This window comes from Saccopteryx leptura, chromosome 6 (assembly GCF_036850995.1).
Source record: "Saccopteryx leptura isolate mSacLep1 chromosome 6, mSacLep1_pri_phased_curated, whole genome shotgun sequence".
Lineage (NCBI taxonomy): Eukaryota > Metazoa > Chordata > Mammalia > Chiroptera > Emballonuridae > Saccopteryx > Saccopteryx leptura.
The window spans coordinates 192,914,552-192,930,610 of NC_089508.1; the positions used below are offsets into that span (position 1 = coordinate 192,914,552).

The 16,059-nt window shown below is 47.8% G+C and overlaps 2 protein-coding genes across 3 annotated transcripts in view; both read left to right on the forward strand.

Moving 5' to 3' along the window:
- RADIL (Rap associating with DIL domain) overlaps positions 1–16,059 on the forward strand; it is a 54,950-nt gene that overhangs the window by 5,537 nt on the left and 33,354 nt on the right. The window lies entirely within an intron of this gene.
- On the forward strand, positions 8,411–10,840 carry PAPOLB (poly(A) polymerase beta). Its single transcript, XM_066341598.1, has one exon. It carries the CDS (start codon positions 8,557–8,559, stop codon positions 10,468–10,470), a length of 1,914 nt encoding a protein of 637 aa, XP_066197695.1. The 5' UTR covers positions 8,411–8,556; the 3' UTR covers positions 10,471–10,840.

A 16,059-nucleotide genomic window follows, 5' to 3' on the forward strand; every position in this document is an offset into this window, starting at 1 on the left:
GGTGCTGGGGGAGTGGGACTCCCAGGGCGGTCTCCTTCGGGCGTGGCTGGAGCCGCCATGTAACAGAGACGCCAGTCCCCTGCTGCAGTGGCCCTCTGTTACCTTGGGCAGGTTGCTTTGCCTCTTTGGGCCTCAGTTTCCTGATCTGGATACAGGGTGCATGAAGGGATGTATGCAGAGCACTTAGCACAGCACTTTGCGTGGCGCTCAGGAAACCCCTCCTGTGTGGTGGTGTCATCACACTTCTTGCCCGTGTGAGCAGGGCGCTCTGTGCCTTCCCGGCGGGGTGCCCAGGACTGAGTGGGGCGGGGTGCTGACAGGGAGCAGGATTTTATCACTGGTGGCGTCACGGTTCTGGCACATGGGGTAATAGAACCAGGCCAGCTGTAGGACGTTTTTGTTTTTAAGTCTCTACAGACTAGACTCCCGCACCCCATGGGCCCAGGTGGCATAGGCTTGGTGTTTCATCCTGACCCCTCTTGTTCTAGAAGACGTTGTGAAGCCAGGCTGTGTCGTGTGGGTAAAGGGGCTGGTGTTCCACTCAAGGCCATTGTGCTGCCCTGTGTTTTCTCTCCTGCAAAGAGTACATGAACCGGGCCTGACCAGGCGGTGGTGCAGTGGACAGAGCATCGGACTGGGATGTGGAGGACCTAGGTTCGAGACCCCGAGGTCGCCAGCTTGAGTGCGGGCTCATCTGGTTTGAGCAAAGCTCACCAGCTTGGACCCAAGGTCGCTGGCTTGAGCAAGGGGTTACTCGGTCTGCTGAAGGCCCATGGTCAAGGAACATATGACAAAGCAATCAATGAACAACTAAGGAGCTGCAACGAAGAGTTGATGCTTCTCATCTCTCTCCCTTCCTGTCTCTGACTCTGTCTCACACACAGTACCTAGGCCAGGGCCAGTCCGCCTGTCCTGAAGGTCACGGCCTGGGTAGCTGGGGAGGGCCTTGGAACGCCTGCTCTGTGTCACACAGCTGACTCCTGGAAGGGGACCCTAGGGGCCAGGCACCACCCCCCAAGGGGTAGTGTGGGAAGTGGGACTTGGTCTTATGCTCACTGACCCCTTTTAGACCCGTTCCTTTAACAGCAGCCGAGGCAAGAGAAGGCCAGTTGCTCACAGTCTATTCAACTTGATGATGGTTTTGCAAAACCCGTCAAATAAAGAGTCTATTGAGCCAGTCTGGTCTCACTGACACACTTCTCTGGCGGAAGCGGGTTGTGTTACCTGCCTGTCGCAGGCCTCCCAGACCCGAGGGAGGTGGCCTTCCTTGCTGGCCTTCCACCTGGGTGTGGTCTGGGGCAGTCTGTGCTTCCTGGCCTTGCTGCCTCCCTCGCTGGTGACAGTAAAGATCGTGTGGTGATCAAGATGGTGTCCCAGGGCAGGCATGCTTGCTTCTGTCATTAGAAACATGGATGAGCCAGCTGGGGACAGCCTGGGGACAGACCCGCAAGGCTCGGAGCGCCACTCCACAGCTCAGCCAGAATCCGGAGACTTTGAGTTAGCGTTTTTGTTTGGTTATTTTGGTGATGCATGGATATGTGGACACAGAAATGTGTGTGCACACCCATAAAGTGTGGACACATGGCATGCGCACTCTGAACTGTTCCCTGTGCAGAGAACATGCTGCAGCTTCTGTGGAGTCACAGGTGGCTGCCATGCAGCCCTCGACCACACTCTGAGATCTCCTCACCATCTCTCAGAGGCCGGCCCTGAGGGCGCTAAGCCACCACCTCCCCCTTCCTGAGACCTGCTCTGTGGCAGACATGTGGCTCAGGGTACCCCCTGCCGTCCTCACCAACAGTGGGATCCATGGAGAGACTCAAGGTCAAGAGGCGAGCAGTGAAGGGGGTGTCGGTCCAGTGTGATGAGAAAGGATCTTGGGCTCCTCCGTCCGCCCTGGAAGGGGCCTGCGTCCTGGCTCCTAACACCTGTGCTGTGCTCCCCAGTGAGCAGATAGCGGTGGGAAAGGGAAGGGACTACCTGTCTGTGTGTGTGCACGAGTGCGTGTGCATTACCTGTCTGTGTGTGTGCACGACTGTGTGTGCACTACCTGCCTGTGTGTGTGCACACGAGTGCATGTGCATTACCTGTGTGTGTGCACAAGTGTGTGTGCATTACCTGCCTGTGTGTGTGCACACGAGTGCATGTGCACTACCTGTCTGTGTGCGCGCACGAGTGCGTGTGCACTACCTGCCTGTGTGTGTGCACGACTGTGTGTGCACTACCTGCCTGTGTGTGTGCGCACGAGAGTGTGTGCATTACCTGTCTGTGTGTGTGCACGACTGTGTGTGCACTACCTGCCTGTGTGTGTGCACACGAGTGCATGTGCATTACCTGTCTGTGTGTGTGCACAAGTGCGTGTGCACTACCTGCCTGTGTGTGTGCACACGAGAGCGTGTGTATTACCTGTCTGTGTGTGTGCACAAGTGCGTGTGCACTACCTGCCTGTGTGTGTGCACACGAGAGCATGTGTATTACTTGTCTGTGTGCGTACGAGTGCGTGTCCATTACCTGTCTGTGTGTGCGCACACGAGAGCATATGTATTACCTGTCTGTGTGTGCGCACATGAGAGCGTGTGTATTACCTGCCTGTGTGTGCGCACACGAGTGCGAGCGCATTACCTGCCTGTGTGTGTGCGCACGAGAGCATGTGTATTACCTGTCTGTGTGTGCGCACATGAGAGCGTGTGTATTACCTGCCTGTGTGTGCGCACATGAGTGCGAGCGCATTACCTGCCTGTGTGTGTGCGCACGAGAGCATGTGCATTACCTGTCTGTGTGCGCACACGAGTGCATGTGCATTACCTGTCTGTGTGCGCACACGAGTGCGAGCGCATTACCTGCCTGTGTGCGCACACGAGTGCGAGCGCATTACCTGTCTGTGTGCGCACACGAGTGCATGTGCATTAATGCCGGCCTTCCCAGGCTTCAGGTTCCTGGACACCGTCTCAGTGGTTTTCATTATTCCAGATACTGTCCCCACAGCAAGCAACTCACTGCTTGTTAGTGCGTGGGGCTCACGGGTTGTGCTGGCTTCTGTCCGCTGTGAGCGGGAGCCCATGGTGCACTTCTGAGGAGCAGATGGGTGTGGGCGCCGGGCACTCCCCACAGAACGCCTCCTGCGCACGGACAGGGATTCCCCAGCAGTCAAGAGTGTGAGAGTGGGTGTGCCGATGCTTCCGGGGCACTGGGAGCAGAAGCCAGCCTGTCCCTTCACCATTTGGGCGGTTGTAACGTACTGGGTGGGCCATTGTCACACACTCGGGCACTTTGGCATTTGTTTTCCATAAATGTTGCCTTTTCACAGCTGCCACTTCCTGATCTCCAGAACAAAATATTGTGTATCCATCTGGGAGAGAGGAGGCCGGGGTGGGCGGGGCTGCAGAGCGGCTCTCCCAGCATTTTCCCGGAGGCGGGTGTTCAGGACCCGTGCCACGCAGAGAGGGCTCTGGGGCCTGTCACTGGGATAAAGGTGATAAGCTCCTTGGGGAGGGATGCCGGCAGGCCATGTGGTTTCTGTCAGCGGCTTGGGAACGAATGGTGAGAGAAGGGTTTATTTGTGTTTCCAGGATGGAAGAGTGGATTTAGACTGCATTTCTCAACCTCAGCCCCACTGACAAGTTTGGGCTGACAATTCTTTGCTGTGGAGCCGTCTGGCCCTGTAGGACATTTAGCCACACCCCCTCCCAGCCCCATAGCGGGGCCTCCCCTCTACTTCTACCCTTAGAGGCTGGTTGCATCTCTACCAACTGTGGCAACCAATTTGTCCTGGATTGGGGGCCATGGGTTTGGACCTAGCAGCCTGGACTCAGTTTGGATGAGCTCAGTTTCAGCCACATGTAGTGCCTCACCTTTGGGGCCAACATCCATGTGCCCCTGTGCGCACCAGGCCACGCTGCCCTCCTGCGGCGCTCTCAGGAGGCTGTGAAAACCCAGTGTCTTGAGAAGGGACATGCGCGGCTCCTTTTGTGCTGGTGGATGCCTTTCTATGCGGCCTCCCTGGGCTTCAGAGGCGTCGTGTTGGCCAGTTCCTGGGAGGCAGGGCCTGCTTTGCTTTGGGTACCCTCTTTGAAGAAAGGTCAGCCTACGGTGTTTCAAGAGCCACTGCAATTTGAGGTTCACACAGTTGCAGGGACATCTCTGCACTAGCCACTGCAGGGCTGTGACTCACTGACTTTCAAATGTCTGTGTGGTGTCGGGCATACAGTCGGTGCTCATTAATTGCCTGGTGAAGGGCTGATGCAGAGTAGAAGAGGAAGATCCTACTGGCTTCCCTGGGCATCCAGGACTCCAAAGCTTGAATATTTCTTTTTAAGCAAGAAGGGGTAGGGAGAGAGGGAGGACGGGAGAGAGAGGAGAAGCATCTCTTAGTTGTTGATTGATTGCTTCTCATAAGTGCCTTGACCAGGGGGCTCAAGCCAGCAACCTTTGGGCTCAAGCCAGTGACCATGGGGTCACGCTCAAGCTGGATGAGCCTGCGCCCAAGTTGGTGATCTCGGGGTTTGAACCTGGGACTTCAGCATCCCAGGTCAATGCTCTATTCATGGCGCCACCGCCAGTCAGGCTGGAGTATGTTTTCTTTGTGAGGGAGTCAGGGACAGGGGAAGGTGCTGTATGGATGCCATGGCTGTCCACTTGTGCAAGTTGTAGCTTCAGTGACCAGAAATGCACTGTTCCGGCCCGGACAGTGCGACCTGCAGCCTCCCTCTCTTCTGGGCTGGCGGTGCCAGGTGTGTCATCTCTGAGCACCCAACTTTTGGTGTGTGTTCTTCTACCTTGCCATCCCCAGACGGGCAGATGGGACCTGAACCCTGCTGACATGAGGATGTTCAGGCTTCATCTGCTCACGGGGTGCCACGAATCTTGACCTCACCCGTCTCCCAACTTTGCTGTGGTCATTTACTTCTGACATTTTCGTCTTCACTATGCATTTGATTTTAAAAAAGATTTATTGATTTTTTATTTATTTTTTATTTATTTATTTTTTTTTCATTTTTCTGAAGCTGGAAACAGGGAGAGACAGTCAGACAGACTCCCGCATGTGCCCGACCGGGATCCACCCGGCACGCCCACCAGGGGCAACGCTCTGCCCACCAGGGGGCGATGCTCTGCCCATCCTGGGCGTCGCCATGTTGCGACCAGAGCCACTCCAGCGCCTGAGGCAGAGGCCAGAGAGCCATCCCCAGCGCCCGGGCCATCTTTGCTCCAATGGAGCCTTGGCTGCGGGAGGGGAAGAGAGAAACAGAGAGGAAGGAGAGGCGGAGGGTGGAGAAGCAGATGGGCGCTTCTCCTGTGTGCCCTGGCCGGGAATCGAACCCGGGTCCTCCACACGCTAAGGCCGACGCTCTACCGCTGAGCCAACCGGCCAGGGCCCATTGATTTTTTAGAGAGAGAAAAGGGAGAGAGAAAGTGGGGGAGGAGTGGGAGGCAGCGGTTCGTAGCAGCTGCTTCTCTTATGTGCCTTGCCCAGGCAAGCCCGGAGTTTCAGACAAGTGATCTCAGTGTTCCAGGTCGATGCTTTAGCCACTGCGCCCCCACAGGTCAGGCATGGATCTGATTTTTAATAACTCCTACCTCAGGACGGGGGAGGCGATTTCAGTTCCTTTCTCCTTTTTTTTAGGAGTAACTGCCTCCCGAATATTGAGTAAGACTTCCTTTCAGCATATTCTCAATGATAGAATCATTGTGAAGAGTGTTTCTTTTATACAGTTAGGTAAAAAAGTAAAATAATTCCCAACTTTTTTCAGCAGTCTAAAACTAGAAAAGTAATTGAACTTAACATTTTTGAGGATTTCAAATTCAATGAAGACAAAGTTGACTGGTTAGTTGCTCATAGCCAGTTTCATTCTTTGATTCACTGCTTAGATTTGTTAAAAAAAAAAAGTAGACTTTAGTTTCGATAGACACCCAGTGTCAGAAGGGGGCTTAACAGCTTGTTTTTCCAAGTGGGTGGCGCCCCCTGTGCCTGGCTGGGGCACCTCTGGCCACGGAATCTGATGAGCCTTCGAGGGCAATACTGAGTGCTTACCACAGAAAACATGGTGGGAGGTCATCGCTGGATGCATTTATTTTCTGGTCTTTGTAACCAAGAAACTTGTTTAATAGCAAGAAAGAGATATAGAGCCTTGGACCTAAAGAGGTGGGAGTTGGAATTGTACCCCCCAAATATAGTCGGAACCCTTGAAGGGCAGCACATGGAATGAAAAGATGGAATAAGAATCTACCTGGTGAAAGGAGATGACAAAGACTTATCTTTCTTTTTTTTTATTTATTTTTTTTACAGAGACAGAGAGAGAGAGAGAGGGATAGACAGGGACAGACAGGAATGGAGAGAGATGAGAAGCATCAATCATCAGTTTTTCATTGCGCATTGCGACACCTTAGTTGTTCATTGATTGCTTTCTCATATGTGCCTTGACCGTGGGCCTTCAGCAGACCAAGTAACCCCTTGCTTGAGCCAGCGACCTTGGGTCCAAGCTGGTGAGCTTTTGTTCAAACCAGATGAGCCTGCACTCAAGCTGGTGACCCCCAGGTCTCGAACCTGGGTCCTTCCGCATCCCAGTCTGACGCTCTACTCACTGCACCACCGCCTGGTCAGGCAAGACTTATCTTTCTTAACGTGGCTCCAGGTGGGGAAAACTAAAGACTCTTCCTTAGAATTGAAAACCACTCTTCCTCTCACATGTGTCTGGGTTTAAAATTGCACTACTTATGTAGTCTGAATAATCTTTGGATAATAAATTATAGAGCACATAATTTGATAGTGTACAAGGACATCTGAATTAACAAAGCAAAGCCTCGTTGCAAGGACACACCCTTCACACAGGCATCCCAAGCCTTGCCAGAGATGAGCTCATAATCCAAAATTACAAGACACATGAAGTGGTGCTACTCTAAATGAGTCAGTAGGAAACAACAAGCTACAGAATCAGATTCTCAAGAACATTATATAATATTGAGTCAATAAACGTGTTAAAAATATTTAAAGAAGAGGCTGAAAGAAAACAGGTAAGAATGAATGTCATCTAAAAAGAAAGGGAAGATTTGGAAAAGAACAAGATAATCCTTCTAGTAATACAAATATAAGCATTTAAATGGATATTTCACTGATGGCTCCAACAGCAGACTAAATACCACTGAGGAGAGAGTTAGAGATCTGAGGGGCAGCTCTGCCATCACCCTGAACAACACATGGATTAAGAGATGGAGAACAGAATGAGGGTCTATCACATGCCTGCAAGAAGAGAATCAAGAGAAAGATGGGCAGAACATATTCCAAGGGCATGCCTGAGAATCTTACAGAGGTCATGAAAAGCATGACATCCAGGCTCACAGTGTACACTCTGTAAGATAAATAAAAAGGAATTCCCCCCTTGACACCTAGTGATGGTATTGCAGGTGTGAAAATAAATAAAGGAAACCGCATTTAAAATGGAGCTGGGAAGCCTGTGGTGGTGGTGGGAGGGGAGTTCTCCTGCATTACCACTTCCCAACTTTGCAGACTCTGACGGGAGGGAGCTGTCCTTACACGTTGGGTCGGCAAGAAGCTTATTCTACTCCAGGAGAAGAAAGGATGATTTGCTCCTTGCTTAACAATAGACCCAGGTGATGAGAAACCCATGTCTGAGCCAATAGGAAGCCACTACACTTCCAACTTGCACTCCTGATTTCCTCCAATGGACATTTTTGTTTGTAATAGTCCCTCCCAAACCTCCTTTTTCTCTCTTAAAGTTCTCCTCCTTCGTTCTACAGACTTGCCTATGGTTTGCCATAGGTTGCATGTCCGGAATTGTAATTCCTCTGCCAACCCGAATAAATTCATTTTTCAACATGACACTAAAGACAGAATGTTTTTACAGCTGCCAAAAAAGAAAAGACAGGTGAGCAGTAGGTTAGCCTGATTGCAGATTTCACAACAGGAACTGTGGAAACCAGTGGACAGCAGTTCGGACTTTCATAGCAAGGAGAGAACAAAACGACCCAGTTGGAGTTTCAGGCCTGGCTAAGTTTTCCAGGCACCAGCCACAGAGGACTCAACTGGGGGGGGGGGTACTCCACCAGCAGACCCTCACTGTAAAGGGATTTATCAAGGATGGTTCTTAGGCAGAAGACTACCTGAAGATGCCCTCGGAGAGGAAATAGATTTGAGATGTAAGAGGAAATAGCGAGCAAATAAATAGTTGGTAAGTCAAGGTAAACGTAGAAAACAGTAAAAAACCCAAAAGCCAAGGGTCACCCCTGCCCACTCACCACCCCAAGCCTGAAGCCCGAATCTCGCAATAGAAACTACAACTCCCGTAAGGCTCTGCGTGGCACGCATGCGCCCTAGTGTACACGGTGTGCGTGCAGTTCTAGAACAGCGTTGAGGATCCGGGCGCCATGTTGGGGCCGAGGGCACCGCAGACAGACGCTTAAAGCTGCGGGAGCGGAGCGGGAGCGGGTCGGATATGGGCTGGTAGGAGCCCCGCCCCTCCTGCCTCTGCAGATCATGATCCACTCAGCGGCCACGGAGGTCGTGGTGGCGGGGGACGTGGCGTGGCTGGGCCAGCGCTAGAGATGAAGCCGTTTCCGGTGACAACCGCAGGATCTCAACAGACCCCGCCGCCACCCACGCTCTATGGCATCTCCTCCCCCATCAGTTTAGCCGCCCCGCAGGAGACAGACTGCATACTTACCCAGAAATTAATAGAAACCCTGAAACCCTTTGGGGTTTTGGAAGAGGAAGAGGAACTGCAGCGCAGGATTTTAATTTTGGAAAAATTAAATAATCTAGTAAAGGAATGGATACGAGAAATCAGCGAAAGCAAAAGCCTTCCACCAGCTATAATTGAAAATGTTGGAGGCAAAATCTTTACGTTCGGCTCTTACAGATTAGGCGTGCACACAAAAGGTGCTGACATAGATGCACTGTGTGTTGCACCCAGACATGTTGACCGAAGTGACTTTTTCACCTCCTTTTATGAGAAATTGAAACTACATGAAGAAGTAAAAGATTTAAGGGCTGTTGAGGAGGCATTTGTACCAGTTATCAGACTGTGTTTTGATGGGATAGAGATTGATATTTTGTTTGCAAGATTAGCCCTGCAGACTATTCCCGAAGATTTGGACCTAAGAGATGATAGTCTGCTTAAAAATTTAGATATTAGATGCATAAGAAGCCTTAATGGTTGCCGGGTAACCGATGAAATCTTACATCTAGTACCAAATATTGACAATTTCAGGCTAACTCTCAGAGCTATCAAATTGTGGGCTAAATGCCACAATATCTATTCCAATATATTAGGTTTCCTAGGAGGTGTTTCCTGGGCCATGCTAGTAGCCAGAACTTGCCAACTTTATCCAAATGCAGTAGCAGCAACTCTTGTACGTAAATTCTTCTTGGTATTTTCTGAATGGGAGTGGCCAAATCCAGTGCTACTGAAAGAGCCTGAAGAGCAAAATCTTAATTTGCCTGTATGGGACCCAAGAGTAAACCCCAGTGATAGGTACCATCTTATGCCTATAATTACACCAGCCTACCCACAGCAGAACTCCACCTACAATGTGTCAGTTTCAACAAGGATGGTCATGATTGAAGAGTTTAAACAAGGGCTTGCTATCACACATGAGATTTTGCTGAGTAAGGCAGAGTGGTCCAAACTTTTTGACGCTCCAAGCTTCTTTCAGAAGTACAAGCATTATATTGTACTTCTCGCAAGTGCACCAACAGAAAAACAGCATCTTGAATGGGTGGGCTTGGTGGAATCAAAAATCCGAATCCTGGTTGGAAGCCTGGAGAAGAATGAGTTTATTACATTGGCACATGTGAATCCCACGTCATTTCCAGCACCCAGAAAAAACACTGACAAGGAAGAATTTTGTACAATGTGGGTGATTGGGTTAGTGTTAAAGAAACCAGAAAATTCTGAAGTTCTCAGTATTGATCTTACCTATGACATCCAGTCTTTCACAGATACAGTTTATAGGCAAGCAATAAATAGTAAGATGTTTGAGATGGATATGAAAATTGATGCAACGCACTTAAGAAAAAGGGAACTTCATCAGCTACTACCTAATCACGTGCTTCAGAAAAAGAAAACACATTCAACAGATGTCAGGTTGACAGCTTTGAATGACTTGTCTGATGACAGTGAAAACGGCATGCCTGTGCCTTCACCTACGAGTGCTGTGAAGGCTGGCCCAGTGACTGGCACCTCTCAGGGCAGAAACAGTCCTACTCTGGCTGGAATGGCAGCGTCTGTGACCGACGTACAGGTTCCTGAAGTTTCCTTGCAGCAAGTGAATCCCAGTGAGAGCTCAGGGGGTGCATCGAGTGAAAGCACTCCTCAGACGGCTTTACAATCAGCCATTTCACCACCACCAAAGCCCACGATCACTCGAGTTGTTTCTTCAACACTTTTGGTAAACCATCTACCCAGGCCTTCAGGGAGTGCAGCAGCAAACATAGCTAATCCTATAGTAGGAGTCTAGAGGACATTCTCACCTCATAAAGAAACGACCAATGAAGCCAAAATGGAAGAGGAACAATCTTGTCAAGAGACAGTACAACTGAATTAAGAACTATTCAGACAGCAGCATCCTCTCGGTTGGCCTGCAGGGAACATCCAGTGTAGCTCTTTCCAGTATCCTCGCTCTCCTTGCAAATCCTATTCCTGTTATCAAGAATTCAATAAAACAGATGAACTGACAAAAACAACCTCAAAGGTTCATAAATAATATCTGCCAACTTGATCTGTAGTCTTCAAATGCTAAAGGAGGAGAATGAAGGGCGCTGAACTAGATAAGACTCAAAATAGGTTTAGGCTTATTTGGTAATTTCCTTCGCTGGGCTAATCTTGGTCAGAAGTCCGGGTTAGTACACGAGGCTAGAAGTACTGTCATTGATGTGTAGATTATTAATGTGTCAGCAACAGTTCCATTAACTGTTTCAAAGGACTACTTCCCTTAAAGAGAACACTGGAGAAACATCCTCCAGATATCCTTGTACCTGTGACCAACCTCAGGACTGGAGTTAGATTTGTTACATTGTTGGGGAGAACTGCAATACACATTGGTATCAGATTTCATTATACTGATGGACTTTATGTGTATTATTTATTATTAGAAAGCAGAATTAATTTTATATTTTTCAGCTTGATGAATTTTAGTTTTTTCCTGAAGTGTTTTCTTCATTATCAGTGTCCAGGTTGGATACCGTTGTGCAGTGGTGTACTATACTTCCTAAAGAGCATGAGAGTACTTAGTCCCTGGGAGGTAGCTGTAACCCTTGAACATGAAATGTCAACTCTAAGGGTATATATCTGACATTGAAACAGTAATTAGTAATTCTTTGGTTTTGATAGGACATGGTCAAGAAATGATATATTGGGTTGTTGGGTTTTTTTTGTAGAATTGTTTTATAGTGCATACGATCAGTGATCCAACAGCAAACATTGTCTTGGAGCTTACAAAGCTCCATGTTCTCTTGTCCTTAATTATTTGTCCTAAAACAAAATAGCCTTTGTCTCCCCACCTCTTTGCTTTGCCTGTATACACATGGTATATTTGTGTGTTATTTCATTTAAAAAAATGCTAGTAGCCTTGGCCAGTTGGCTCAGCGGTAGAGCGTCGGCCTGGCGTGCGGGGGACCTGGGTTCGATTCCCGGCCAGGGCACATAGGAGAAGCGCCCATTTGCTTCTCTACCCCTCCCCCTCTCTTTCCTCTCTGTCTCTCTCATCCCCTCCTGCAGCCAAGGCTCCATTGGAGCAAAGATGGCCCGGGCGCTGGGGATGGCTCCTTGGCCTCTGCCCCAGGCGCTAGAGTGGCTCTGGTCGTGGCAGAGCGACGCCCTGGAGGGGCAGAGCATCGCCCCCTGGTGGGCAGAGCTTCGCCCCTGGTGGGCGTGCCGGGTGGATCCCGGTCGGGCGCATGCGGGAGTCTGACTGTCTCTCCCCGTTTCAAGCTTCAGAAAAATACAAAAATAAAAATTAAAAAAAAAGCTATTTTCTTAACCATGATAAGAAATCAGTAATCCTGTGACCATGTGGCATGAAACACTAAATTTTGGATCCTTGGTTAATATTTTAGTAAGACTTGACTAGAATGCCTGTGAAACATGTTAACAGTCTTGGATGGCCATTTGATCTCCACACATGAGAAATTTTATGTACTCCATAGAATATCTGTTTATAAAAACGTCCAATTTAAACAGGTAAGTAGAAAGATCTTTCCCCTAAGAATGTTATGCCAATTTTTTTTTATTGATTGATTTTTAGAGAGAGAGAGAGAGAGCGAGCTAAGCATTTATTTGTTGTTCCACTTAGTTATGTCTTCATTGGTTGCTTCCTGTGTATGCCCCGACCTAGGATCAAACCCACAGCGTTGGTGTTTTGGGACGACACTCTTAACGCAGCGGTCCCCAACCCCTGGGCTGTGGACTGGTACCGGTCCACAGAGAAAGAATAAATAACTTACATTACTTTCGTTTTATTTATATTTAAGTCTGAACGATGTTTTATTTTTAAAAAATGACCAGATTCCCTCTGTTACATCCGTCTAAGACTCACTCTTAACGCTTGTCTCGGTCACGTGATACATTTATCCATCCCACCCTAAAGGCCGGTCCGTGAAAATATTTTCTGACATTAAACTGGTCCGTGGCCTAAAAAAGGTTGGGGCCACTGCTCTAATGGACTGAACTAACTGGCTAGGGTGCCAGTTCTTGTTTTTAAATGACTTACTAAAATTCATTAGTAAATTTTACATCTAGAAAAAAATTTCTAACAAACACTGGACATCTAGTCAGTTTCTCCTCTTTTGTTTTATCCTATAAATATTAGAAAGTCCTTTTGTTATGATATTTTTTAAAAACCACATGATTAAGCCACAGAACATCCACGTTTAGGAAACATGAGTGACAGTGGATTAGATAAATGAAAGCAGTCTTTCTTCATCAGGAGACAGCACCCCTAACAGTTTTCCCAGTTAGCCTGGTTCTGACCCCTCCCCCCAGAGCATTTTCACGTTAAACTGCAGTATCTTACACCCTTCTTTTATCCCCTAGAATTAATCTTTCCAAATTAGAATATAATTTCTTTCCTCTTGGGCTGTGCAGTAATGGAGACTTCTTTTTCGGCGTTCCTTTCTGCTGCCTGACACATGGTGGTCCGTCCCCACAGCTTGTCCCTGCGCCGCCATCACGAGTCAGGTGGAGTGTGCACAGCGCCTGTGGACTTTCAGCAGCTACGGTGTCGGGTTGAAATTGTCAGGCACAGATTTTGTCTTGTCATTGTATTTACATTGTTTTACTCAGCTGGAAACTTGGACCTGTTTAATTCTATTTTTCAATACCTGAATATCAGACCTTTTTTCCCCCCATATGGTATATGTATTGTCTCATGACTGGAGTTTGCTTTGTCTTATAGTACCTGTACTCGTATTTTTCAAGCACAATTTTGAAGCAGATCATGTATTTCTCCATTAAAAGAAATAAAAATAAAGGGCAACGAAGTTAGTAAAGGGGACCTAAATCTGACACAAACAGTTCCGACGTTCTTACATTGCTCCGACGGAGGCAAAGACACTGATGAACTCTTTATTAAATCTAGAATTCATGTTACCATGTTAGGGGAAATTATGAAAAGGCTAAAACTTCACATCAGTAAATGTAAAAAAATGGAGTTTAAGAAGTATTATTCCAAAAGAAGGCAGGAAAGGAAGGAAAGGAATTGGGGGTGGGGCAGTACATAGAAAAAAATAGTATAAAAAGAAAACAATCTAAGATGGTGGAAATGAAACCAAATATATCTGCCACTGTGTGTGATAAATTGACCAAACTTCCTGACTAAAGGACAGAGATTGTCAGATTCCATGGAAAAACTAAGCCCAGCTGCAAGCTATTTTATTTACAAGAGACACACCCAAAATGTAAGACATAAAAGAATGGAAAAGAAATGCTAATGAAAAGAAGCTGTTAGGTAACAATATCATCCAAACAGATTTCAAAGCAAAAATAATTGCTAGGGACAAAATACATCAATGAAAGAAATAACACAGCAGGAAAATGGAACAATTTAAAACTGGTTTGCACCCAATTAGCCTCAACATAAATAACAAAGCAAAGATGAACAGAAATTGCCCAACTGTCATTGCCATAGAAGATTTAGGCAGCTCTTTCATGAACGATATGGAAAAGGGAAACGGTTGGGAGCCCAGCAGGAGCTGGGAAACGTTTTCCGTAGCGGGCCAGATAGTAAATGCTTTCTGCTCTGTGAGGCCCTACGGTCTGGCTCTCAATACTGAATTGCCTTTGTGGGGTGAAGGTAGCCCTGGACAACACGTAGACAGATGCCCAGGGCTGGATTTGTCTCCCCTCCCCACCAGCTCTTGTTTGCATCCCTTATCTATTGGACATTTATTCTAGAACCCTCCATCCAACAACTGGAAGTGCATATTCTCAAATAAGCATTGGACAGGTATAAAAATTAACTTCATGCTAGATCAGAAAGTAAGACAACATCTTTCAAAGTGTCAGAGTCATAGACCATGTTCTCTGATTATAGAAGAGTAAGTTAGAAATCAGTAACAAAGGGCAGAGAGAAGAATTTCCGGAAGAAGACACAGAAAGCTCAGACCACAGAGAAAGAGATTGATGCTCAGAATCTCTTTATTGTACCAAATAACGAATAGTGGAAAGGAAAAACAGGTCATAGTGGAGAGGATTTCATAATGCATAAAATTGACATGATTACTATCCAGATTATATAAAATAATTTTTTATTAATTTTAGAGAGGAAGGGAGAGAGAGAGGGAGTCAGAAAGATGGATTTGTTGTTCTACTTATTTATGTATTCCCTGATTGATTCTTGTATGTACCTTCACTGGGAGTGGAACCTGCAACCTTGGCATACTGGGACAACACTCTAACCAACTGAGCTACCCAGCCAGGGCCCAGATTATATTAACTATGGGGGAGAAGCTGTTTAAAAAGACTAAATGCCCAATAAAAATGGATAAAAGAGCCTGACCAGGCGGTGGCGCAGTGGATAGAGCGTTGGACTGGGATGCAGAGGGCCCAGGTTCGAGACCCCGAGATCGCCAGCTTGAGAGCGGGCTCATCTGGTTTGAGCAGGGAGCCCACCAGCTTGGACCCAGGGTTGCTGGCTCCAGCAGGGGGTTGCTCGGTCTGCTGGGGGCCCGCGGTCAAGGCACGTGTGAGAGAGCAATCAATGGGCAACTAGGGTGTTGCAACGCGCAATGAAGGGCTGGTGACTGATGCTTCTCATCTCTCTCCGTTCCTGTCTGTCTGTCCCTGTCTATCCCTCTCTCTCTCTGAAAAAAAAATGGATGAAAGAAGTGCCTTTTAGACGAGGAACTAGGGATGGACAATAAACAGGAAAAGAGGTTCAACTTGGTTAGTAGTAAGGAAACTAGAATTAGGACAGAAATAAAGGAATCGGCCTTGGTGAGGATGAGGAGCCGTGGGGACGCTGACCCTGAATGACGAGAGTGCACACTGTTTGCATCCCTTTGGGAGACAGTCTGGTGCTGTCGACATGCCACACCTTGTGCTCCACGGACTCCACAAGAGGTTTGCCGTCACCATGCTGTGGGGCACTGATGTGCCTCATCTAACTGGTCCCTTTATTGCTCGAGGTGGCAGAGTCTGTGGGCCCCTCTGCAGCTGTGTCCAGAACTCGACACACCCTCCAACGTGCCATGTAAATATCACAATTCTCAGTATATGTCATGGTGTCAGAAAGGTCGGGGAGAAACCGCTCTGTAGGTCACGGGAGTGTTTCTGCAGCGTTCTGTAATAGTCAGAAGCTCGAATGAACCCATATCCATAAACGCGGGGTGGCTACGCTGTGGTATAGTCATGCAGTAAATAATGTAAAACTGTGAGATGAAATGGACCGTAGCTGCGTGCACCAACACAGATTCCGCTCATAATGTTGAGGGAAAAAGAAAATTGCAGAAAACCACACTGTGATATAATTTATATGTGGTTTAAAAACAGGCAAAGCAGGGCAGTAGAATTGAAGGTCATAAAAACGTGTAGTGTAACTATAAATGAAATA